This window comes from Rousettus aegyptiacus, unplaced genomic scaffold (genome assembly GCF_014176215.1).
Source record: "Rousettus aegyptiacus isolate mRouAeg1 unplaced genomic scaffold, mRouAeg1.p scaffold_m13_p_16, whole genome shotgun sequence".
NCBI lineage: Eukaryota > Metazoa > Chordata > Mammalia > Chiroptera > Pteropodidae > Rousettus > Rousettus aegyptiacus.
This window is the reverse complement of record NW_023416291.1, coordinates 44663505-44688020: the sequence shown is the minus strand read 5'-3', so window position 1 is coordinate 44688020 and position 24516 is coordinate 44663505. Positions and strand designations below refer to the sequence as shown.

Here is a 24516-nt window from a genome sequence, read left to right as displayed (position 1 = left end):
GAGGAACTGACGCGTCCCGTTCTGGGTCGCCCACCCTGGGCTCCCCAACCTCGGATAACCCCCGCCCTGTCGTTTCCCTCGGTGGCGTGGCCGGATCCCCACCGGCTGCTGGTGGACGCCTCCTGCCCCTCTCCTCCCGTGCTGTTCTAGAAACCCTGCTGGCCTTGCCGCATCCAGCACTCACTCATCAAGGGGTGGGCAGCATCTCCCTGCCGGGGATGAGTCCTGCCCTGTTTCGGTCTCAAGATAGCGCCCTTCCCCGTTAAAGGTGACAGTAGTCACACAGATTATCCCACAGAGACCCAAATGCCAAGGTGTCTGCTGCTGCTCCTCCTGAGTGACCCGCGCCTCTGAGTCACTGTGGGGTAGAAGAGGTCCTTGAGTCATTTTCCTCAAACATCTGGTTTGACAGTTTGTCCATTTTAGTGATAGAACCAGAGGATTCCTGCTTTTCCTGTGGTCAGCTGGTAGAATATACTAAGAGTAGGGGTTTTTGGTTTAAGGTTTTTGGTTTGTTATTTGTTTGTGTGGTTGGTTGGTTGGTTTGTTAGAAATCTCTATTAGAAGTGTTTTATTTTTTTTTCTTCAAGTACAGTTGATAACATATCAGTTTCAAGTGTACAACTTAGCGATACATTTATATACCTTATAAAGTGATCACCACCGGGAATAGGTTTCTGTCATCTGCTGGTGGCATCTGAGGTGGTGGGGAGGTGCTAGACAGAACTGGGGCGCTTGAGCTCTCTACTGGACCATCACTACCTGATTGTGACCTTGGACCTGTCATGTCATCTCTCTGGCCTGTTTCTTTCATTTTTTAAAAGGAAGATGTCAGATGACTTCCCAGGAGTCTTCAGCTTTGCCATGCTCCATTAGAGGTCTCTGTAGTGGGGGACGGGCCCTAGGAGGTGGCTGGGGTTGGGGAAGCACCAGTATATTATGTATGTATGTATGTATGTATGTATGTACGTACGTACGTATGTATGTATGTATGTAATTTGTATGTATGTATGTATTTTGGGCGAGGCAACCCTTGGTTGACCTCACAGATTGCAAGGACCTTGTCAGCTTACAATCCTTATTTTTTTATTTTTTACGCCTACAGCACCTGGTCTTTTCATCCAAGTACTAAGCAGGCCCGACCCTGCTTAGCTTCCGAGATCAGGCGGGATCGCACTTGTCTGGGTGGCGAGGCCGTAGACAGCAGTGCCAGGACAAGCAGCATCATGCACTCATGACCCACCATGTCTTACGCAGGCCAGCGGTGTGGCCCTTACTTAGGCTTGCGTCCTTTCCCGGGGCCTGACCCCAGGACGGCTTTCCCAGTAGCAGGTGCTTCACAGGGGCCGGGGCCTGCCTCGTCTGTCTTGTTCACAGCAAAACCCCCGAGACCTAGAACAGGGTCTGGCACTCGGCAGCCGCCAGCGTGTGTCCCGAGTGAACGCTGAGATGCCAGCCCGCAGCTCCGGGAACAGGCCGCTTCCAACCCGGGTGTCTCGGCAGGTTCGGCAGTGTGTTCCCAAGTCTCAACATGGCCGTGAAACGGCGGGAGCAGGCCTTGCAGGACTACAGGAGGCTGCAGGCCAAGGTGGAGAAGTACGAGGAGAAGGAGAAGACGGGGCCAGTGCTGGCCAAACTCCACCAGGTACGAGGAGGGGGCGAGGGTGGGCGGCGGGGCACGCGTCACACGTGGAAGTTCCTCTTTCATCTGGGGACCCGCTTGGTGGCTGCGGGACCGAGACACCAGGTGTCCTGATACCACACCCACGTGTGTGCGCACGCGCACTCGCTGCTTCCATCGGGGCGCTAGATAGGCCTGTGACAGCCAAGGTCTCCCTCCCCAGGCCCGAGAGGAGCTTCGGCCCGTGCGGGACGACTTCGAGGCCAAGAACAAGCAGCTCCTGGACGAGATGCCACGGTTCTACAACAGCCGACTCGACTACTTCCAGCCCAGCTTCGAGTCCCTGATCCGAGCACAGGTGAGGCCACTCCCGCCTGCCCCAGACGCTGGCCCAACACTTTCCCGCGGGAGACAGTCTTGGGCTTTGAGACACGTCACACCATCTTCCACCCCCCACGAAGGCTGACTTTAGCAACCTCTGGCGGGGGCCCTGATCCCTGGCGAGAGCCTCACTCAGGGTCTCTGCCTGGGCATCAGGCTGGGCGTGGGCAGAGGTGCATGGCGGGAGCTCTGGGGCCAGGCAGCTCGGGGGTCAGCCGCAGGCCAAGCCTGTGTCTCCTGCCGCTCAAGGATGTAGGACACTGTGCGATCAGGTGTAGCTGCTGCCCTCCTTACCCCCTTCATCCCTCATCTTTCATGACTTTGCAGGGATTAGTCTCTTTGTAAAAGAGAAAAGGTTGAGGTGCCAAAGCTAGGGGTGTCCTTTACGTGGGCCCTCCAGCTGACTGCAGGTAACAAAGCTAAAGGCTCAACGCATCCCTCTGCCGCCAAGCCACTCTTGCTCGTAGCCTGGGCATTTGGCGCCCTCCAGTGGACACTGTCATTCTCTGTCGCGTCCACAATCGCAGATGCCCAAAGAAAAGCCTGATTCCTTCCTCCCCACCTGCCATCTTTGGAGAGCACCCAAATCCATGGGGCTGCACATTAGGGATCAGGAACCCTGAGCAGGATTGGTGTTGGAGCTGGGACTTGTCAGTGACCGTGTCCTTGGTCACTAGGGGAAAATGAGGCAAAGAGCTGATGTGCACCAGGGAGTAGGGGTTCCCACACTTGGCCCAGAGCACTGCCCCTGGAGGTGAGGGCTCCCTTCCAGCAGCCTCGCCCTGGGCCCGGAGGGATGGGCTTGAGGAGCCCTGCCCGGTCCCTGCCCCTGCTCCCAGCCTGCAGCCCCCTGCAGGCCGCCCCCCCCCGCCCCGCCCCCCGCTCCATCCTGTTGCTCAGGGAAAAAGCTCCAGGGTGCGAGCCTTGGCGCACCCCGGGCGGAGCAGGTTTGGGGCTCGGGATGCCCTGTCGCCAGGCAGCAGGGTGGCCAGGGTTGTTGCTGCCTCCTCAGCACCAGCCTCCCCCTCCCACGGCTGTGCTGCCGTTAGTCACTGGAGAAGTGAGCATTCGTAGTGACTCAGCCGCACAGCGAGGCTCTGGGCAGGGTGTGGGGGGAGGGCGGGCCACGCCTTGTCCTCCCTCTGCACTAGCCCAGGCCCCTGTTCCCTGAGGTGACCGCAGGTTATGAAGGCCTCGGTTTAGCTGCCCCTCAGACCTCGCTGTGGGGGACACTTCCTCAGACGCAGCTCACACAGCCCTGCCACCAACCCTGCCGCGTGGCCTGGCCTCGCCAGTGATGGCGCTCCAAGTTGCTAGAGCAGAGCGCCTTCTCCCCAAAGGCAGCTTGGAGCTGGCGAGGATGAAATTTAGGGGTGTCGAATAGTGCAAAACACTTTCATGGAAATACTTGTAGAGACTGAGGCAAAAATGGCCCATCGCCTCCCCTGGAAAAGCCCCCGCCTGCCCTGGGCCTGCTCAGGCCCTAGGTCTAAGGAGCCCTCAGCCACGTGAGAGTTGCTGAGGGGCCCCCGTTCCTCACACGCCCGGCCTCATTCCTCTCCCACCCCACACTGGGGCGTGTGGGAGGGACCGTGGAAATCCCCCCCACCCCAGCCCTGCTTTCCGGGCCGAACAGCTGGGGCGTGATCCTCCGCGGGAGGAGAGGAGCGGGGAAGGGGCCGAAGGCCGGGACGCTGCCACCATTCTCACCTCTGCTTCTAAAGACCAGCTCACAGAGCACTGGGGACCTGCCACGCCCTCTCCCCCGCGGACAAAAACATCCCGGTCTCCGCTGAGCCCCGGAGTCACAGTGCCCGACCCCCTGACCTTCCCAGGACCCGCCGAGGGTCCCCCGGGTCCCCCGCCCCTCTCTGCCCACTGCCCAGCACATGCACACCCTCTGCTGCTTGGAGAGAAGGGTGGAGCCTCCTCAGGACCTGCTGTTTCCCTCCCCCTTTGACTCACTGCCACCCCAGGCAGTGGACAGTCTTAAGGGGCTGCAGGTGGCCACTCACTCAGTTTAGGAAGCTGGCTGAGGAGAACTGTGGAAACCAGCCCAGGGGGGTGCGGTGCTGTGGGAGCTCGGTGCCCGAGAACGCAGCCCCTGCTGACCTCCTCCTGCCTCCCACCCAGGTCGTCTACTACTCTGAAATGCATAAAATCTTTGGGGACCTGACCCAGCAGCTTGACCAGCCAGGCCACCCTGACGAGCAGCGGGAGCGGGAGAACGAGGCCAGACTGAGCGAGCTCAGAGCCCTCTCTATTGTGGCTGATGACTGAGCCCCACCCCGTCAGAAGGCTCCCGGGACACAGGCAGCCTGTCTCCTCTGCCCTTTTCGAGCTTAGGATCAGGCATCAGCCAGGAAAGGCCCTTCCTGGGAGAAGTGTGGCTGGCGCCCAAGCAAGCTGCTGTCTCCCCAGCCGTAGCGGGAGCCTTCGGACAGGTAAGGGGCCTAGAGGACCCCAGGGGTTACTTCCAGAGGAACCGTCCAGTGTCTCCTGGCCCAGGGCCAGAGTAGACGCCCAGCCTGCCAAGGGCGTGGGCTCTGGCAGCTCACCTTGCCGTCCCGCCTTGCTTCTGTGGTTGGGCTCCCATCTACCTCCAAAGACCCCTGCGGGGGAGTCCACGCACCCTGCTGCTCCCCGCCCCCCACTCTCCTTTTCTGGGAGAGGACCGTGACACTGCCTTGGGGAGTGTGAGCACCTTGGTCCCCCCACCATGACAGGCCCCTCACTCTAGCCTCCCAGCATTACAAAGGCTGGCTTAGCCCACTGCTGTCCTTGAGGTTAAGTGCAGGAAAGACCCCGCGTCTTGTGGGTTCCCTAGGAAACTGGGACTCACCTCATGTAAATATCTTACCACTAAGAAACAGACTGATTCACAGGCCTCAAAGTAAGAACAGTGGATTTGTGTCTCACTTGAATATTTGGAATTTTATTTTTTCATTAAAGTTTTCAATAAAATTTCCATGTATTACTGTCCTGTAAGGAAGGCGAGGGGAGAGCCAGCTCAGGCTATTTTCTGAGTAATGCTGCCCCCTGCTGGGCTGGCAGGACCCCTACAGGCATCCTGCCTCCTGAGCCAGCAGAGAGCGCTAAATACTGGGGGCTCCCTCCCCCCGCCGGCCCGCCCACCTCCGCGGTGCCGAGGCCGGGCTGAGGACCAGGTGGAAGGGCGGGAGCCTGGGCAGCCCCGGAAGAGGAGTAAGGGAAAAAAGCTATGGAGGACACTTGGTTTGTTTTTGACTTTGGTTTATTTAAAAAACAAAAAGCCAAAAAAAAAAAAAAAAAAAACCAACTTTATATACAAAGTCAAACTGAAACCACAGTATGGAAAGAGGCGAGACTTATGGGGAACAGGGAAAAAGGCTGGGCCAGAGCCAATACCACATTCTGAACACGGGGAGCCAGGGGACAGAGGTGCTGGTTTCTTCTGGCAAGTCTGGGGTGGCTGGAACAGTGTCCACTGGCAGCAGCCCAGCAGCGAGAGCTCGCTAGCACTGAGTCCATTCCTGCAAAGGCCGCGGGAGGCCCTTCCCTCGAGAACCTGCTCCTGTAACCGGCAGGACTCGTGCCGTCCAGACGAAGGGGCTCTTACCCCAGCCAAATCTCGCATCTGTTTCTTCCGTTTATTGGCATCAGACCTTATGACATAGTCGAAAAGCCTTTTCCTCCCGTCTTACTCTAAACTGGAAGAGGACAGGAGAGAGCACAAGACTAAAGGGCCCCAGGAGAAACCCCAAGGTAGAGGGCAAAATGACATTCGAGGGGTGCAGAAGATGTTAGATTTAGTTTAAGTGGAACCGGTTCCTCACCCGTCCATCCCACGCAGCACAGGCAAACCCCACCCGGACAGCCTGAGTGCCCCTACACGGGCTGAGCACAGGGTCAGCCACCCCGCCTATGGCTCCCAGGTCCTGCTCCAGCTTCTTTCTGGAACCAACAGGCTCTAACTCCAGCACGCTCCACTGCTGACCTCGCAGGAAGGCAACTCCTGCGCCAGGCCCCTCAGTTGCTAGGTGCTGGCTCCTCCTTCTCTACCCAGCTGTCAGCCTGTTTGAAACAGATGGAACAAGAATTAGGACCCAAGGAGGAAGCCCTACTACCTGCTTCCTCCCGGAGACTCGAGGTTGCACGCTGCTGACTGCCGGACCCCTAAGAAACCAGTGGATGGAGAAGGCGAGATGGACCTCGGCCGGGGCACACGGGGCTGCCATGCTGGCGTCACCCCGACCAAGCCTCCCGGCGCCGCCAGCTCTCCTCGGGGCTCACCTTCTCAACCATCCGCTGCATCTCCAGCTGCAGGGGGGTCAGGCGCCTTCGGAACTCCTGCAGCAGCCGCTGAAGCTGGTTCTTCTGTCGTTCGGCTGTCCGGGCCGTGTCCTCAGCCTCAGCCAGCCGGGCGCGCAGCTCCTGCATGTCAGCTGCCAGTGTCTTGTTTGTGACTTCAGTGGCTGAGAAACGGTGGTGGCTCTCCTCTGGTAGGGACACACCAGAAAGACTGCTGCTGAGTTACGGATCGGAGCACAGGGCAAGAGGCCCGGAGCCTAAGGAGCAGGGTTCCCCTTTGGTCTCCACGTACACGCGTCTGCATGGCCCATCGTGACGGATCCCTGCGGCTCGGGCCACTCACCCAGCTTCAGTTCCAGTGTGTGAATCTTGTTCTCCAGGTAGAGCCGGCCACTGTCCTGCTGCTCTGCGCGTTGCAACAGGTTCCCCACATTGATGAGGCTGCCGTTGTGGGACACCAGGCCTTTGTGTTCCACGGGGGCAGCTCCTGGCTTCGCGCTCTTCCCAGAAGCAGGTAGCAGGTCCAGGTTTCCTGGAAGGGGCCACGAAGAAGAGTTAAGGGTCGGGTCTCGGGAGGACAAAGCCGCCTGCCCTTCCCCCCTGCGCAGAGCGCCGCAGCTCGTACCGAAGAGCACCTCCTCGGGAAGCCCGCCGTCCGCGCCCTCCGGGCGGCTGTACTGAAGGCTGCGGTACTGGCAGATGTTCTGGGCCACCACCCTGCTGACCAGCTGTTTGGCCTACAGAAGACACACACGCGAACCCTGATGAGAAGGTGCAAGGCTTTGCCCCTGAGATGTGCAAGCAGTTAGCACGAGGGCATGCTGGCTCCCCACAGGAGGCGAGCGTGCGCCTGTGCACCGCAGCGGGGAGGCCATCTCGGAAAGGACTGAGGGGGCACGGGAGCCGGCACCTGCTCTGCGCTGAGCCGGAGTCCGAGAGTGAGCAGGATCCTTTCCAAGTCTCGCCGGTGCAAGTAGCCACACCAGTTGGCGTCAAAGAAGACAAACGCAAGAAGACAGTCCAAAGGGAGCACGGCCGAGGGGTCCAGCTCCTTGGGCTGCAAGAGAAACAAGGATGAACAGGATCTGCACGTAGTTCTCTCATTGGCTAAACCGCCCAGGACGCAGCGCTTTGAAAATCCAGCAGCCTGACTGATGTAATCACACCCAGGCGCACCTCCCCGCTGGAGACCTGACCCCGGGCCTGAACCAGAGGCCTGTTTGGGGCACTTTCACCCTCAGGGCTGTCACACAGGAAGCTAGTGTGCTCCTAGACCAGATGCCTCGCTCAGATCCACCCTGATGTAGATACTGAAGTGTCCCCTGGATCTTATGGAAGTGTCGTTCCATGAGCCAAGAACCACACTTTGTTTTTTGCCAATCAACAAATGCACAGTCATCTGCTAGCAGTCTCCCTCCCTAATGCCTCAGGCCTTGCTGAGCATCCGTGTCACTGGGGGGATAAGGGGGGCCGAACCAGGGTCTCACCATGTCCTGAAGGGAAGAGAACTCCATCTCTGACTGGTTGGAGGCAACCGACCGGACCTCGGAATCCTCCAGCTTGGCCCCTGCTGCAGAAAGCCCGACGTGAGCGGGAAGCGGGGACCGCGCAGCCAGACGGGCTCCGGTCCCGACAGGAGAGCACTGGAGCCCGTCGCGCGCCACGCGCGCCCCCCCGGCACGTACCGAACTCCTCCTCGCCATCGTCCCGCAGCAGCAGCAGCTCTGGGTCGAGGGCCATCTCACAGAGGTCCTCCGCCGCCTCGCCACGGGGCTTCTCCTCCTCCTCGCCCCCAGAAGATGGGGGTTTGGGCAAAAGCCCATCCTCCTTCTGGGGGAAGCAGACCGAGATGAGGAGGAGGGCACCTGTCACCTGTAACTGCTAACTAACAGTGGCTGACACTGAGTGCCGGCCGCGTCCAGGCACCGCGTTAAGGGCTCTGTCTGCCGCCTCCTGTGAATTTCTTTACACGCACTTCAGAGCAGACGCCTGAGATTTACAGGCACCTGGGATCCTTCTCAGAAGCCCATCTCAGTCCATAAGAAATTATGTGTACTTGAGGGTACTTAGGCAAGAAAATGCTGCACATGCTTTTGAAAGGGTTCAGAAAATATAGCATTCTGGTTAACCATCGGGTTCCACGCCCCTGTACTCCTCAGAGCGGCCTCCTGCACGGAGATCCCGGCTGCCTGCCGGGGCGCCGACCCCGCCTCCCTTCCCTTCTCCTCGGCACGCCACTCACTAGCTGTGTGGCCCCGCGCGAAGGTCCCGTGCCCTGCACCTGAGGACATACGGGGTTTCCAGGCGCTTGCAGTGAGTGAGGGCAGCGCTGAGAGGAGACCCGTAAAGCGCTCAGGGCAGCGCCTGGTACCACAGAGCACGCGAGTTCTGTTCAGCGTTACTACGTGCAGCCCCGGTGCCCGAGCAGGGGGCAGAGGTACTCACTGGCGGGGCGTCCGACTCGGCAGCTGTGCCCTCACTCTGTGTCTCATCCTTGGACTCCTTGGCCACCTCCTCCTTGACCACTTCTTCCTCCTTGGCCACCTCCTCCTTCTCAGGTTCAGGTGGGGCCACAACCTTTTCAGGAAGGCTCAGCAGCATCTTATAAATCTTATAGCCAAAATCCCTCTGTAGCATCTCCAGAAACAGCTCAGCCAGCACCATCACCTGGTGGAAGAGGCAGCAGAGGTCCGTGAACACCAGGACAAAGCCAATGTTCCAAGCCCCACCATATACCCATACACCCCTCAGGCTCCCCAGACTCCTACACCTACCTCAAAAGAGATCCTTTCTTTTGGCCTCCGGTCCTCCACAATACCATGGAGGGACAAGTTTATACAGCCAGAACGGGCCATGACAGCAGGTTCTAGAGGGGGTGGAGGGGCCTCTGGGAGGTCGGTGTCCATTTCCTGCTGTGCGGTGACCTCCGGGTTCTCTGCATTCTGTTTAGAGGTGTCTGCTGCTTGCTCTGATGCATCAGCTGCCTGTTCTGTAGGCTCTGTTTCCTGTGACAAAAGCCAAGAGCTATTGACTACCTGGGCCCAGGCGTCAGGACACAGCGTTCCCCCACTTGTCTGTCTCGGCCTTACCACTGGCACCTCCTGGGCTGCGGGAGCTGCCTCTGCAGCTTTCTGCTGGCACAGGGCCTCCCACTCTTCCAAAGTGGGCATGATGGTCCAGATATCCGGCAGGTACACCACCACAGTCTGCAGCCGCCTCGGGGGTCCTGGCTGCAGGTACTGAAACTCGGCAAAGCGCCACCTGCTCACGGCCAAGGGAAAATGGAAGTACCGACCCATGACATCCACAGCAAGTGCTTCGGTTTCCAAACAACATTTAGTGAGCACATACTGTGAGCCAAGCTCTGAAAGGTCAAAAATAAAAGATATAGAGCAAGTCCTCGAGAAACAGCAGGTCAATGGGGAGTCACAAGTAAGCAGACATTTACTGTCTGAGGTGCGAAGGCAACAAGGAGTGCTAAATGTGGTCACATCTGACGAGCCTTGGGGGTCAGCTGGCCTTCGGCATACACATCCTGGGTCACGCTCATGATCAAGGTGACCCTCTGTGAGGGCTGAAGGGAGGGATGGTCTGGGACTAGGGGAGAGAGGAGCGCGAACAGGACAGAAAGGTGCAGAAGCTCGGCCTGAACAGTCGCCAGCTCAACTCACAAGAGCTCGGGGCAGCCACTCACCACTTCGTGCAGGCGCTCAAGTCGATGCCAGTCTGCGCCTGTGCACAGCGGATGGCCGTGCGGACTAGCACCTGCGGGTCGCCCTTGGGGTCGAGGCCATCCAGGGAAGGAGACCACTCACCCCCGACAAGCACTGCTTCCTCTTCTTTCCGGCCCAGCAAAAACTGATCAGGAAGAAGAAAGAAAAAAACAATTACCTGGGTCTGCCACTGTGAGGCAGCCTGCCAGCACTAGGGAATGATGTGAAGGATCCACATGGTAGTGGTGGGGGGCGGGGCGGGGGGGACAGGGGGGTTCCCCTCCCATGAACGTGAACCAGCCACGTAACTTTCTGACAAATAAGAACAGCCCTGAGCCATGCTGTGCTGTGCTCCTGGTAAAACAAGACTTATTTCAGCTCTGAAACTCCTTGATTCTGAGTTTGTGCACTGGAGCTGGGCTGCCGAAAATGTGACAAGGACTAGACATTCTCAGTGAACGCGTCTTGCCTCCTGGACTCCAGCTCTCACCTTAATCTGCTTCAAAGGGTGTTCTGGCGTCTCCCTTGGCTCAGCCATGTCATCCACAAAAAGCATGCAACAGCGATACAACTCCTCCAGTCCCGGGGAGGACAGCAGCAGTACCTGTGCAGACGTGGCGAGAAGGACACACTCAAGAACTTTTTCAGCTCCGACAATGGGAGAGAGAGGCAGGACCTCGGCCAACTCACCCTGGAACTGTAAGCAGGGTCACTGTCTGCAGGGATGGGCTCAGCACCAGTGTTTGGAGCTGGCTCCTTCTCAGAAGATACCTGGATACGGCTTGGGTGATGGAGGGAAAAGGGCTGGCTCAGAGGGAAGGCCGACAGCCAGCTCAGGTGCACAGCCAGAAAATCTGAGGGAACCAGGAGGCTGCGGTAACGGCGCTGGAGTTCTAGGAAGTCACAGGTGGGGCTGTAGGAAGAAAAGCAAGGGAATCCAAAATCAGCAGAAACTAAATTATTTAAAAGGTAACCATAAAACACTTGAAGGGCAAATTATTTTATAATCTGGGAAAAAACTTTCTAAGTAAGACAGCTCTGGAAAGGAAAAGATGGATTTGACCACCAAGATGTTAACAACCTCTAATGGCCAAATAAGGTCAAACTGGAGAAGAAAAAAAAACAGGGAAACATTTGCAACACATGACTAAGAAAAGGTTCACTGGCAACACAAAAAGAACCCAGAAATCATTAACGAAAATTCAGAAGTCTAAGAGAAAAGCGGGAAAAGCGACATCAACAGGTACGCAACAGAAAAAGAAATGAGATTTAAAAGCCCATAAAAATATGCTCAATCTCACTTATGATTAAAGAAATGCAAATCAGCATGTCACCTTCACCTATCAGGCTGATAAAGATCAGAAAGGCTGATCAGGCAGCCGGCAGAGCCTTGGGGAAATGAGCACGTCGCGCCCCGGCAGTGAGCACGTACAGGGACGCGGCCTCTCGGAGAGAACGGGCGACTCCGTCAGAGTTTCTAATCAGACCCTCTGAGCCGGCTACTCCATTTCTAGGAAACGGTCTCAGTAAAATGTTTAGATGTATGTAGAAGGATGTTTACTACAATACTTAGGATAAGCAAAGACTAAAAGTGGTTAAGTAAACGATGGTCCATCCATTCAGTCGAATACCCTAAAAAAGGGTATTGCTAAAAAAGGATGCGATCTAATCAACATCAGATTTCATAGAATAAAATCTAAAACATGGTAAGTGAAAGAGCAAAGTACCAGAGAGTACGTACAACAGGCTTCCATTTGTGTTTTAAAAAACACCGCTGGGCGTGTGGCTACTTGTCAGCGGTCATCTTGACTTGATGTGAGAAGGGTCTACGCCGACACGCTACATGACTCAGGGCCCAGCGTCTTACGAAGAGACTAGCCCTGGGAGCCAGGTGGGTCAGCATGGAGGACAAGTGAGGCCCTGCCTGAGCAAGGGGACAGGAACCAGTGACACTGGGAAGAGCAGTGGCAGCCTGCCTTCCCTTCCATCTCGAGGAGGAGAATCTCGCCAGGAGGCTGCCCCCTCACCTCGGCTCCGGCTTCAGTGGGCTTTGCTTTGGGGCCTATCTAATACAGCAGCTGGAGCGCTCATCTACCTCTCAGTCACCAGTTTCCACATTCGAGAAGTAAGCTTGCAAACCAGTGTTCGCATACATGCTGTAGCCCTTAAAAGTAATGCAGAAGGTCCCTAGAAAACCAGTCCCAGGGTTCCTGTGAGCCACAGTTTCTACCTGAATTATAACTGCTACTAGGTACCTGAATTTTGATTGGCAAGCCTTACTTATAGCCTAGCATAATAATATCTGGTGATCAAATCATAAAGTTCTATCAGGGCACTCCTGTCAGAGGGACTGTGCTGGCCAAAAATCTGAGATTCTGAAATAAACCTGTCACATTAAAAAACAACAACAACAAAGAAAAGGTCATAATACACACACAAACTCACTCACATAGACGATCTCATCTACCCAAGAAACTGTTACCAGCTGTGAGCCTCGGGCCCACCCCAGCCTTGCCACTCACCTATCCACGGTATAGGGAGTAAGATGGACCCGGTAAGGAGGCAGGTCATGCCTTGGTTTCTTAGCACCCCAAGGCTCTCCACCAGCCCGCTGTTTGCGCTTTTTGGAGTCATAGTCATCGCTGGAGGTTGATCCATCACCAGAGGGAAGAAACCATACTGTTACTTACAGATTCAATATATACTGGCCTAAAAAGAACTGGAAATGATGTGAATCCCCACCATTAAAAAATGGATGAAAAAGCCATGCTAACAGCCATGTAACAGATTGTTAAAAAAATATTAAAATAGATATTTAAATGTTTTTAATAACCACTCATGTTAAACAAAAAGAATAGTATGCAATACTTTACATACAGTAGTGCCTCAAATGTGCAAAGAAAGCTTTAAAAGACTGAAAAGAAATAAAACATTAATAGTGATTGCCTCTGATAAAGCTTATGAATAAATTTTTAATACTTCTATACTATAAAATATAGTTAACAAAATTTTTTTTGAAAAGAGCAAAAATGAATGTAACTGATTTTGTTTTTGTTAACAAGGGACACATACATGGTACCAAGCTAAGGGTTCTATAAGGAAAGTTTTATAAGAGAGTCAGTTCTTATAACAAACCCTTCGTACACATTAAAATCATAAAAATACTCAAGCCCTTTGATCCGATAATTCCACTCTGGAAAATGTATCTCAATAAGTTAGTTCAAAAAGAAAAAGTGTGTGTCTATGGCCATGCCACCCTGAACATGCCCGATCTCGTCTGATCTCAGAATAAGCAGGGTTGTGCCTGGTTAGTACTTGGATAGGAGACCACCTAGGAATACCAAGTACTGTAGGTTAAAAAAAGAATAAAAAAACACACACACACACACACACACACACACAAAATAAAAAGTATATATAGTGGAAAAAACAAGGTGAAAGAAAACCCCATTCATATCGAAAAATATCCAAATTTTTATAGTAAATAAAATGATGTAGCTATTCAAACAATCATAATTGTGCTGCCATATGGAAAAATGTTTAATAAGAATGTATAAAGATAACTTGAACTCTAAGATTAAAATTATAAAAAGTATGAATATATAACATGGGAGAAAAGTGGCAATAAGTCATTTTTCTCTTCAAAATTATTTTCTAAGTTTTTTAAGAATGATTACCTTTAAAGGAAATGTACATTTTTATAGTTTTTAACTTTATATGATAGCATGTACTTCTCTATACATTTTTCTAATAAATCACTTATAGTACCACTATGTTGAGTACAATAAATAAAAACAACAGGAGACGAAAAAACTTTAGACCATTATAAAATGCCAAATCGATAAGTGGGAAACCCCCCACGTCTCATAAGGGCAATAAAATGAACTGTCAACTTCATGCCGTGGTAATAGAGTGGATTAAATTTACCAGGTCTCTGCTCTTTCCTTTTAGACCTACCTGGGTTGTTTCACTAATCATTACATTAACTAAGTAGATTAGATTCCGCACAAAATTTTTCTTCTATTCCCTTATATCTGCCTGGTAATTTCCCTGTTCATTAGCATCTCTATCTAAAAGCTGCCTTTTAATCTTGCTTTCGTGGGGTATTGGTGCTTCCATGTTTCTTATAGAAGAACCATTCCCAAGTCCTTCTGACAACTCTCTTCAGCTCACCCATGGCTGAAGTGAACTCTTCAGCAAATGCTGTCAACCTCTAGTTAACCTGAATGTTCCACTGAACCCTGTGAATCCAACGGTCTCTCCTTACGATGACTTGTCAGGAACAGGTTACAAGGCAGTACCAGTGGCAGGCAGCTCAGTAAGCTCGGCAGGAGACACTGGTCCCTGCATCCCAAAGCTTGACATTCAAATTAGAATCTGGCTTCCAGCCAAAATGCTAATGTGACTGAGTCCTTTAAAAGCCATTGTGACCCCCAGTGACCTAATTCCTGCTACCCTCTTTCCTGCTCTGCAAATTCTCTACTGACTTACACTAACATGTTCCTCCCGACGGTAATGCCTCCTTCCTCTAGAAGCCATGACGAAACTGAGGTGTTACAGCCAAAGTCAAATAACATACGCCTTGCTCAGGGCTTGACGTATCCAGGACAATCAAATGAAACTGACTTTACAGAAAAGCTGAACCTGAACCAAAGCAGAAAGTTCACAGCAGTCACAGATTTCCACCCAAGCTACACAGTCCTAGAGAGTACCTGCGATTTTTTAATGAAGCCTTCAGTAACCTTACAGACTGTGAAAGGTGGAAAGTCCTTGGAAACTGAAGACCAGGGAGATGCACTGGACGAAAGGAGGAGTGTATGCAAAATATACACCAGTGATTTAAAAAGGGGACAATGTGTTTCAAAGTAGTGGAAAACAATCCTAGACAATCAAAGCGTCCCACTAATTAGAATTCACAATGACCTATTCAAAGTGAACACCAGCTTCAGCACAGAGACCAGCTGTATCACTTTGCCTGAACTTTCTGAGTTACCCCAAGAACCGTTTAACAGTTCACCTTGGACGGTATTCTCATCCCTGACCATGTAATAATCGCCTAGCATCTGGGAACAGGGGTTGCTTCCTTCTCAGTGCAGTTCTGGAGTGATGGAAATGTTCTGTATCTTAACAGGAGTGAGGGTTACATGGCATTTTCCACTTATCAAAATTATCCAGTTAAGATTTGTACAATTCAACCTACATAAATTTTACCTTGAAAAAAATTCTTTTTTACACTAAAAAAAATCAAGTACAAAGCAGGGAGTAGATAGAGGCGGAGATGAAAAACCGCAGATGTTGATACCTGAAGCTGGGTGATAGGTATATACAAGGGCTCATCATCCTTTCGTTTACTTTGCTTATACTTAAAACATTACGTAATAAAATGTTGAAATAAAACCAACAGAACTAGAACAAGCCTCAAGCAAACTAGTCTAGAGCTTAACTGCTGGGGGGACAGGCAAAACCTTTTAGGGAGGGTAAGGCAGAATAAGGAACATGTGAGCCAGAAAGAACAGGCAGCATGCTCCTGGCAGCCGCCAGCACACACAGATGACACAGGATGGCCCAGGAGGCCCCGAAGGCCCCGAGCCACCACATCTGCTTCACGCAAGGCCAAGGAGCTGCATGTCCGAAGCACAAGCCTAGACTTCTGGGCAGAGTGCAATATGCACATTCTAACCCCACAGATACATACAATGTATATAAAGGAACATGTTTTATACTAGCCATTAAAACATGTACTAGGAAATTACTTTTCTTGGACAATTACTATTTTCTTGGTAGTTTTCATTCTTAGTATCTTAATCTTAGGGATTAGAAATAGAAGGGAAAATTATGTATTAAGAAAAAATAGGATATTTTGAAAGATGAACTATATCAAATCCCTGCCTGCTGAAGCAGTTTATAAAGCCCCAGTATTTGTATGTACCTCATAATGCGTGTGCCCATTTCAGGGTAAAGGGACTAAGATCTTGCTGCAGAAAGAGAATGTTAGCATCAACAGGTAACAAAGAAAAGGACACTGCTCTGAGAGGCACGTAAATAAAACATTTTTCCTGGTCGAACATCCTCTTACCTTCGTCCCTGATCCAATCGGCCATGAGGACCCCGAGCGGGAAATCTGTTCAGGTGGCTCAGATGAAGTGTGTGGGATGTTTGGAAGAGACTCAGAGCTGCAGAGAGAAAATGGGTGGTGATTCAAAAACCCTAAATATCTGTCCAACTTCTCTGTCCCTTCCTTCCAGTGCACAGAAGTACCCGCTTCTATTCATAGAGTGGCAACCTGACGGTTTTAAGTCCACTCATTCAGAGCACCCCGTAGAGCCACACTCCAACATCCATGACACTGGTACTCACGCTTCTGAGGAAAGAGTGGGGGGATCCGGTGAGGCTGAAAGATCAGCTGGGGCTGAGCTCCCAGAATCCCTTGCTTCTGGCCCAGGGCTGCCACATGTAGAAGGGGAGGTGCTGGGGACTTCAGTAGGGGCTGCAGAACAGTAACCAGGAAATTCAGGGCAACCCATGGTTGATGTGCTCACTACCTTGGACAGGTACAGCCCCACCCTCTCAACAAAAGGAAGGTCCTTGCCCAGCTTTCAGGACACAGGGGCTTCCCTCCTTTCCCTTTCCAATGCACATGCGAAGGAGAAATAAATACCTGGTTGGAGAGCGTTTGCACCTTGACAGCATTCCAAGGCACTGCCTGGCCTGGGTTGTATGCAGCCTTCACCAGCACCTTCTCACCCAGCTGGGGCAGCCGGCCCTTCACCACACTGCCAGCGCACAAGCCAGGAGGCCCAGTCAGGAGAAAGACCCTGGCCAAGCCACCCTGACTGCCCTAGGAGGCCCTTCCCATCAAAATTTCTCAAACCTTGCATTAAAACAGCAAAGCAATGCTTCAGAGGGGCCCCACAAGCATGGTAACAACTGAACCCAATAGACATTTCCAAGAGACCAGCCTCAAACCTACCTTAGCTGAAAAAAGACCTCTTCATCCACCACCCCAAAGTAGTCGTGCAAGCTGGTAACAATGCCAGTGAAGACCCGCTGCTTCTCCCCACCCTATAAGAGAAGAGTGCAGTTGAAAACAGAATTTGTCCATGTTTTGCCATTAGCATGTCATCTCTGCTGCCCACCCGACCCCACCCCCGCTTAATCAGAGATCGAAATTCACAGGTAAGGAAGCATACATGTTTAGCAGACATAATCTATTTGCGGTGGTGGTGGAGGAATCATGCTGACTCTTGCATCACAAGCTTCTTCTAGGATTTCCAGTTCTTCTTAATTCCAAGAAGCACCCTAAAGATTTCCCTAGAGCCAGAACTCAGGACTCCCCAGTTAGAGGTGTCTAGTTACCTCTATACTGGCCCAAGACAGGAATGTCAAGAATGACAAACAGTGTGATGTAAGAATAAAAACATCAGGCGTCCATGCATGCGGGGCAAGTCCCAAGGGCTGAAACTCGCTAGAAAGGATGCCCAACCTACCTGAAGGTGCCTGGTATTTTGGGACAGGTCTGTGGCCACAGGAGGAGTAAGCAAACCAGGAGGAGGGCCCAAAAGAGATGTTGAAGCTGCGCCTAAGGGGACACAGAAGCAATCTCCAGGAACTGCATCTACCATCTTAAGCACTACAGTCAACTATATGGCAAACACAAAGGACAGTGTGGCTCCAAGCAATGCCTCTACAGGATTTCAACATCTGTTGTGATCATCTCCTATTTTCCTAGCAACATCAGCAGTAAATTTCACTCCACCAGGGAAACCCCAAAAGTCGTATTTTTAAAGACTTAACTACAAAGCACATACTTCCTGGTATGAGCCCAGGTGGGTGATCACCTGAGAAGTTGCGTCCCCCTGGAAGTGGGTTGATTCGCTGGCGCTTAAACTGGGACATTGGGAATGCTGTCCTCTTTCAGAGTCTTGGAAAAAACCTTCAATCAGAAAAGAAGTAAATTAACAGCTCATAGAGGAATTTCCATCAACCACCCCCCCCCCAAAAAAAGGAAATCAGGATCTTAAGGAAAGTGGGGAGGGTGGCAATGAGAATGAAGAGAGGCGACAGCTGAAAGGAGTATAAAGAGTAGCAGAAAATGAAGAAATGCCACTGTTCCAGTTTGCCCTCCCGATAACCTAGTGTTGGGTGATGCTGCCATGCTATTTTAAATAAAAGGAAACTGAAGCTCAGAGATTAAGAGACTTGCCTAGGGCCACATAACCAGTTGGCTACAAAACTAGGACTCACACCCAGGTCTCCCGATAACTTAGCGCTCCTCTCACTATGCCACGCCACCCCCAGAAGGTTGCGGGGGTTGGAAAGAGCCCCGGAGACATTCATTCATTCAAATACATCCGCCAAAATGTCCACTCAAGGCCCGGAAAAATGGAGGAGGCTGCTGCCGGAGAGGAGATCGTGTGGTCCCTCTCCCCGGAAGCCCGGCCCGTCGTCCCCCGGCCGGGCTGGTGGGAAGGTAGATGTGTGGCCCGGCCCACAGCGAATCGGGGTGCGCGACCGCCCTCCCGCTCCCGAGTTCCCCGGCCCTTCACTCTCGCCTCAGCGGCCACCGGCACCGAGTCTCCCAGGCCTGGCCGCAGCCAGGCCACCGTGGGAGGACTGAGGCGCGCGGTTTCTCCTCCTCCCGCCCGCCCCCAGGGCCGAGGCCGTTGCCAGGGAGACAGGACTTGCAGTGTGAGGGGGCTCGGTCCCTTCCGCGGCCCCGTGCATCTTCGCTGCCTGGCCCTTCCAATTACTCTGTCGGGGCAGGAGCAAAGGGGTAGGGGGGCGGCGGGAGGCCCCCCAACCCACCTGCGGGCCAGGGCCGCGACACCGGGGGGACAAAGACACCCGGAACCACCACAGCCGCTGCTGCTGCCGCCACCGGAAGCGCCTCTCCGGAAGCGCGACCACTGGTCGGAAGCTGCCACTATCCCGGATATGGTCCCTCCCTCCGCTCCACCGACCTCTCCCTTCCCCCACGCCGGCCTGCCATCCCGCTCCTACTGGGGAGCGGAAGTGCACTTTCCCCGATCGGATGCGTACTAGGAAGCCGCGCCTCGGTTGTGTCCTCGCTTAAGTGTCCCATTAGAAAAATAGGCTTCAGAGAATTAGTTCCTGGTCCAAAGAAAACTAGAAGTGGACCCCAAACGTAAGGAAGCACTTACCACCCGCACCTTGCCTTATACTGGCAGACCCCAAGACTGCAGTCACAAGAGAACCAAACCCTCCTGACCGGGAGGAGGTCGAATGCCTGATCAGGGGCCATGTCTGACTCAAGCCAAAGAACCCATCCCCAGCCCAGCCCAACCATTGAGGGCACCCCACACACACACGTCCTCTGGGTACCTGCACACTAAGCTTTTCCCCTTTCTCAATTAACAAAGAGCCAGGAATCTAACAGGCTGTAGTAAAATAAACCACCACAATATTTAGGTTACGCTTACAAAGAATTCTTATGGACTTTTCTTTCAGTCCTCACAATGACGCTTGTGGGGGGTAAGCAGGGCAGGAATTAGTACCCTAATTTTTAGATACGAAACATGAGATCTCAATGGCATGACTTGCTCAAAGTCTTGCAGCTGATCACCAGCCATTTCAGTCCTCATTAACAATCTGGAAGCGCGACCACTGGGCGGAAGCTGCCGCTATCCCAAATACGGTCTCCCTTTATCCTCTGACCTTCCCATCATCCCTAGAGTCTAGCCTCCCTCCAACACCCCTACCCTCCACTTTTCATTTAACAGTCACAAAACACTTTGAGACAGTTTAATCTCATTTTATCCATTTTAACAAGCCTGTGAGGTAGGTAAGGCAGGCATCACTATACCATTTGGAAATTAAGTGGGAAGGTATGGCTCAGGCAAGTCAAGGGATTTTGTCGATGTCTAAAAGCCAGTTTGGGCCTGGTTTCACTTCTGACGTGTAAAGGCTAGTAGGGTGCCAGCAGCTAAGGAAAGCCCTTGAAGGTTACTCCACCATTCTCCAAGTTTTCCCTAACTCTTCCCTTCCTTGCGCAGTCTTCAGGGGCTCTGCTCCAAGGGAAGACTCAAGGCAGAAGTTGCCAAGATGGTACCCCCCTTTCTCTGTCCTGGGCAATCCGTGTAGGTATGAGGAGGAAAGCAGGACTCCAGATCAGTAGCTGTCCTCTGAGGAATGAAGGTCAGTTCCATTCTTCTGCAATTACCTCACCCAGAAGACCAACCCTTTGAGTATGTGATTCAGGAGAAATGGTTGGATACAGCTCGTTCACAACAGCAACAGTCTCACAGGGATATATATATCATTTTGTGTATATTCACATCATCAACATGCTGGGCCCCAACAGATCACCATGCCAAACACGCTCCATGGATGCTTGTTAAATAAGTTAGTTCACATTGTGTAAGCCCAGGGATTTCTGGCCGCCAGGTGGGAGCCTGGGAGCTGCCATACTTTGGAGCTTCTCAGGACACCAGGGCTCTGCTGCCAGCATGCTCCAAAGAGAAAGACTCAGCCCTCACCTCAGAGAGAAGGGCAAGCGTTGGCAGCTTTTCCTGGCAGTGCCCAGAAACAGTAACAAGGCAAAGGGTGAGGAAGAAGACTTCACTGCACGCCCCTCCACCCAGGGTCACGTCCCTATACCAGGAGGTCTCAGCGGACAGACAGGTTTTTTGCTCGTTGCTTCTTCACCACTAATGCTGGCATAAAGGCCTTCTGGAGGGGGCGACATGGAGATCTTTCAGGGAGGTCCCTTGACTCAATCCTGTGGAAAAGGAAAGTGGCCTTAGGCTAAGAGGGGGAAACAAAGGCAGTGATCGCCTCAAAGTGGATTGAGCATTGCTTATCTGTTGTGGGGAGCCTGGGAATAGTGACCGACAGGGTGCTTCTTCCCCCTTGAGAATTATTCAGTATAACCCCCCATCTTCCACTGTGCCCCTTCCTTGCTTGCCCTGCAAACCCAGGAAGGTGGCCTAAGTTTCAGCTTTGAGGGGTAAGGGCTTGCTGGGCTGGCAGAAGGATGTTTCCCATATCTTGGTCCTGGTTCTGCCACGGACTCATCACGTGACCTCAAGAAAGTGTCTTCCCTCCCCAGCCCAGTCCTCAGCCTCATCCGAAATGGGGAGCTTTAACCACTTTCTGTTTCTTCCAGCGCCCTCTCCCAGACTGACTCTGGCACTCACAGTCCACAAGGACAAAGAGGACAACTGGCAGCACAAGCTCAGCCTCCTGCTTTGTCAGACTCCTCCTTCTGCCTTAACCTGGGCTGGGCCACAGGACTCACCAGGGGGCAGGGCCATCCGGAGGGGCAGGGGGCTCAGGGTGTCGAGGGCTCTTCCAGCGGATCCGGTTGAGCAGGATCTTGACCTTGTTCCAGTGGGAGAGATCCCGCTGAGCAGAGGGTGAGGGGGTCACCACACAGCCCTACCTCATTACATACCCATGACCAAACTCCCACGAACTCCCAGGAGAAGTCACCTGCTCCATACAGGAGTTATCTCATCTTTCCACGGTTCCTGGCCTTTAGGGTATCCACACACGCCCACCCCTCCCACCACTAGCCCCATCCTATCTGCCCCACACGTACCCGTCACCTACCTTGTGACCCTGGGAGGACTGAAAGGCGTGAGCTGGCTCTGCCGGGGCCTCTGACAGCCTGGGAGGGTTGGCACTGGGCAACCCCACCTTTGGGAGTGAAGCTCTTTTTGCCCCTTTAGAGAGAGAATCAGGTTACCCAAGGCCAGGAACAGAAACACACCCACTAAGCCCCAGGGCTCAGGGGATGTCCCTGTGGGGTCCCCAGGCAGGCAAGACACAGAGGGAGACACAATTGCCCCTCACCTGTCTCCTCTGTCTGGCTGAGCAGTTCCCATGGCCTGTGCACCTCACTGCCCGGGGCATGAGAGGATGGATGTGAAGGGGCCGGGGCCGACTCTGACTCCTCCTCCTCTACAGCGTCCTGTGCACAGGAGAGACCGGCGCTCAGGGCCTGACTGGCGGCCTAGGCTGTTCCGAAGGAAGCTCTGGTGCCAGGGGACCCATCCCTCCTCGGCCTCCCCCACTCGCCCGTCCACCCGCTGGCCTGACCACCCCTCGGATCGCTCACCCCCAGGGGCCTCTGGGTCTGCAGCTGCAGGTGGAGCTGCTGCAGCCTCGCCATCTGCTCCAACACCAGGCACAGGTGTTCCAGGTAGCGAAGACCCTGCCCTGGGAGGCAGGCCCAGGCTTCAGGCTCCAAGCCCCGCACCTGTGGGACAGAACGAGGTAGGGGAGACTTGAACTCAAACAGACGCCCGCCCTAGGTGGCCAGCAGGTGAGAGCAAAATAGGCAGGGAGGGGAAGGACGATCACGCCCCCAGCTGGCCTCTCATGCTCACCCAGCCCTGGTGCCAGGCAGACCCCCGACCTGCCCACCTCCACTGCTGGGAGTGGGGTGAGGCAAGAAGCTGTGGCACAACTCATCAATTAGGGTCAGGAGTGCCCCACCCTGACAGAGCTCCAGGGAGGACAAGGGGTGGGGGCGGCCACCGGCCCCCCGGGAAAGGGCCATCTCCACCCGAGTCGTCACCCAGCCTGAGAGTCGGCACTCACCACCTCTGCTTCTTCCAGTTCTGCTGCTTCCGCCTCTGCCTTCAGGGCCTCCTGGTCCCCTGCTCCGAAAAGGGGCATTTCACACTCAGGCTTGCCTGGCGGCCTTGGGGAGCGGTGATGTTGTGACAAGCTGGCAGGGGAAGTCGGGAGCAGGCGGGACCTCTCCAACACCTGCTCCAGCTTGCGGCTGGCCAGGAGGCGGCCTAGGTGGGCAGGAGGCTCCGTGGGCAGGGCCAGGGGCTCAGGGCTCACCACAGGCTCAAAGTCCAGAGGCTCCTGAGAAGGGCCGGGTGAGGTGGCCGGAGGGCTGTCCCCAACAGCCATCTCCACTCCTGAGTCCTGGGAGGCCAGTTTGAGAAGCCGCGCCTGCCTCCGGAAACCTCTTAGCTTGCCATCCCTCCTCCAGGGGTCCGGTGGCGAGCACCCTGGAGCGGTGTCCGGGATCCGTCTGTAGGTGCTAGTGATTCCAGGCACCACACAACCCCGTGCCAGGTCCTCAGCAGCCTGATCTACAAGGAGAGTCAGTATCAGGCTGGGAAGGCTGCCCCCGCCACCCCCAGCATTCCTGGCCTCCGAAAGCATTCCCCGGGGAGGAGTGTCCTGGACCGGAGGTGAAGGGAGGAGCCTGGACAGCCACAGCCCCTCCCTGATCTCTCTCCAGTCCCACCTGAGGGATGTTCAGATGAGGTTCCTCTACCACACTAATTGTTAGTGATCACAACCCGTATGGGCTGTGTGGCAGGCAAGGACCTGCAAGTCACATTCATCAGCTCCTGAAACGGCCTATTTTCCTTGAGGGGGTGGGCACTCTCTTCCTGGGATCCCTTTGCGCTCGGGTCCCTAGGATCTGCCTAAAACCTCCACGTCATAAGGAGCCACAGCCTCTTCTACCACTCCCCAAGAGAGAGTATGACTGTGCGCCCCTTTCAGGGGGAGGAGGAAGGGCAAAAACAGGGAAGCCCGCGGTCCAAACTGGTATCGGGATGCTGGATGAAGTCTCTCCTGGAGCTCCTGGGGGTGGGTAATGAAAAGTAACGATAGCTATGCCTTTTGGGGCTTTTTTTCTTTTGAGTGAGAAATAGTGACGATCTTGTGGAGCGTTGAAAAGTAAAAAACCCTAAACGGTAAAAAGGAACTAGGTGGGTAGGAGGGGAGGCAGCGTTGTTCCCCCACTGTCACCTCGCGCCAGGCCCTCCCACCAGCCGGGTGCCCCTGTTGTAAGATGTAGAAACTGAGGCTGGAGAGGGTGGGGGCTGCCCGCTTCTCCCAGCCGGGCCCGCGGGGGGCCGGACGCCACGCCAGGCGCCCTGGGCGGGGAGGTGGGCCAGGAGGTCCACCCGCCGCCGAGGGGGCTTCGGAACGGCCGGCTGGGGCAGGGACCCGCAGAGGGGGGCCCGGGACTAGAGGGAAGCGGACCCGGGGAAAGTGGGGTGGAGGAGGCGGCGGCTCAACACCCAAACCCAGGGCGTCTCTATGCGCGAGACGCAGTCACTCGACTCTTCCAAAGGGAGGCCGCGCGGCGGGCGCGGCGAGCCGGGGACCCGGAGGGCGTGCGCGGCGGGGCGCAGACGGGCGCGCGGGCGCCGGAGTCGGCTCCGGGGCGGGAGGGAGGGAGGGGACTCACCCCGGCCGCCGAGCGGCGCCACGGCGAAGACGCGCCGCCGGCCCAGCATGGCCCCGCCGCGCCCCGGCCGCCGCCGCCGGGCCTGGCGCGTGGGCGGCTCGGCGGGCGCGTCGCGACCCCCCGGGCGCGGCCCCGGGACACGCCCTGCGCGCGGAGCGGGAGACCGCGCGGGCGGAGGGGCGCAGGTGCGCGGCGGGCGGGCGCCGCGCGGGGCCGGGCTGCCCCCCAGTGCCGGCTAGGCGGGGAAAGGGGTCCCCGTCGCGGCCCTTCGGACCCCGATCCGGGACAGCCCAGCGCTCCCTGCCGGGCCCGTGAGCGTGGCC

At 54.6% G+C, this 24516-nt stretch overlaps 3 protein-coding genes and 1 pseudogene across 15 annotated transcripts in view; 2 read left to right on the top strand and 2 right to left on the bottom strand.

Annotated features, from left to right (window-relative positions):
* Positions 1 to 4966, top strand: part of BIN3 (bridging integrator 3) — a 37681-nt gene extending 32715 nt beyond the window's left edge. For both annotated transcript variants that reach the window (XM_016141566.2, XM_016141567.2), the window contains exons 7-9: positions 1504 to 1645; positions 1845 to 1979; positions 4136 to 4966. In XM_016141566.2, the coding sequence (XP_015997052.1) occupies positions 1504 to 1645; positions 1845 to 1979; positions 4136 to 4282 (424 nt within the window). In that variant the 3' untranslated portion in view covers positions 4283 to 4966. The remainder of the gene's footprint in view (positions 1 to 1503; positions 1646 to 1844; positions 1980 to 4135) is intronic.
* A 271-nt stretch (positions 4967 to 5237) lies between these two features.
* CCAR2 (cell cycle and apoptosis regulator 2) lies at positions 5238 to 18962 on the bottom strand. Of its 9 annotated transcripts, none has more exons than XM_016141560.2 (22): positions 18811 to 18961; positions 17814 to 17938; positions 17493 to 17584; positions 16976 to 17067; positions 16664 to 16778; positions 16363 to 16492; positions 16082 to 16178; positions 12528 to 12647; positions 10696 to 10918; positions 10496 to 10609; positions 9987 to 10150; positions 9382 to 9553; positions 9067 to 9297; positions 8738 to 8959; positions 7978 to 8122; positions 7780 to 7862; positions 7203 to 7349; positions 6918 to 7029; positions 6636 to 6824; positions 6275 to 6480; positions 5979 to 6055; positions 5238 to 5691 (listed from the first exon to the last, which is right to left on the bottom strand). In XM_016141560.2, the coding sequence occupies exons 2-21, from the start codon at positions 17899 to 17901 to the stop codon at positions 6011 to 6013; spliced, it is 2787 nt and encodes a 928-aa protein (XP_015997046.1). In that variant the 5' UTR covers positions 17902 to 17938; positions 18811 to 18961; the 3' UTR covers positions 5238 to 5691; positions 5979 to 6010. The 9 variants fall into 9 exon arrangements, with proteins under 9 accessions (XP_015997046.1, XP_015997051.1, XP_015997047.1 ...); XM_016141565.2 differs by having other exon boundaries at positions 17844 to 17938; XM_016141561.2 differs by having other exon boundaries at positions 5238 to 6055; positions 7780 to 7859; positions 18811 to 18962.
* On the top strand, positions 13245 to 13361 carry LOC118612755 (annotated as a pseudogene).
* A 790-nt stretch (positions 18963 to 19752) lies between the features above and the next one.
* CUNH8orf58 (chromosome unknown C8orf58 homolog) lies at positions 19753 to 24310 on the bottom strand. Of its 4 annotated transcripts, none has more exons than XM_036233970.1 (7): positions 24194 to 24310; positions 22570 to 23078; positions 22085 to 22225; positions 21820 to 21937; positions 21577 to 21689; positions 21263 to 21369; positions 19753 to 20743 (listed from the first exon to the last, which is right to left on the bottom strand). In XM_036233970.1, exons 1-7 carry the CDS (start codon positions 24240 to 24242, stop codon positions 20632 to 20634), a joined length of 1149 nt encoding a protein of 382 aa, XP_036089863.1. In that variant the 5' UTR covers positions 24243 to 24310; the 3' UTR covers positions 19753 to 20631. The 4 variants fall into 4 exon arrangements, with proteins under 4 accessions (XP_036089863.1, XP_036089864.1, XP_015997055.2 ...); XM_036233971.1 differs by having other exon boundaries at positions 21263 to 21345; XM_016141569.2 differs by lacking the exon at positions 24194 to 24310 and having other exon boundaries at positions 21263 to 21345; positions 22570 to 24056.
* Between the last annotated feature and the right edge of the window lie 206 nt (positions 24311 to 24516).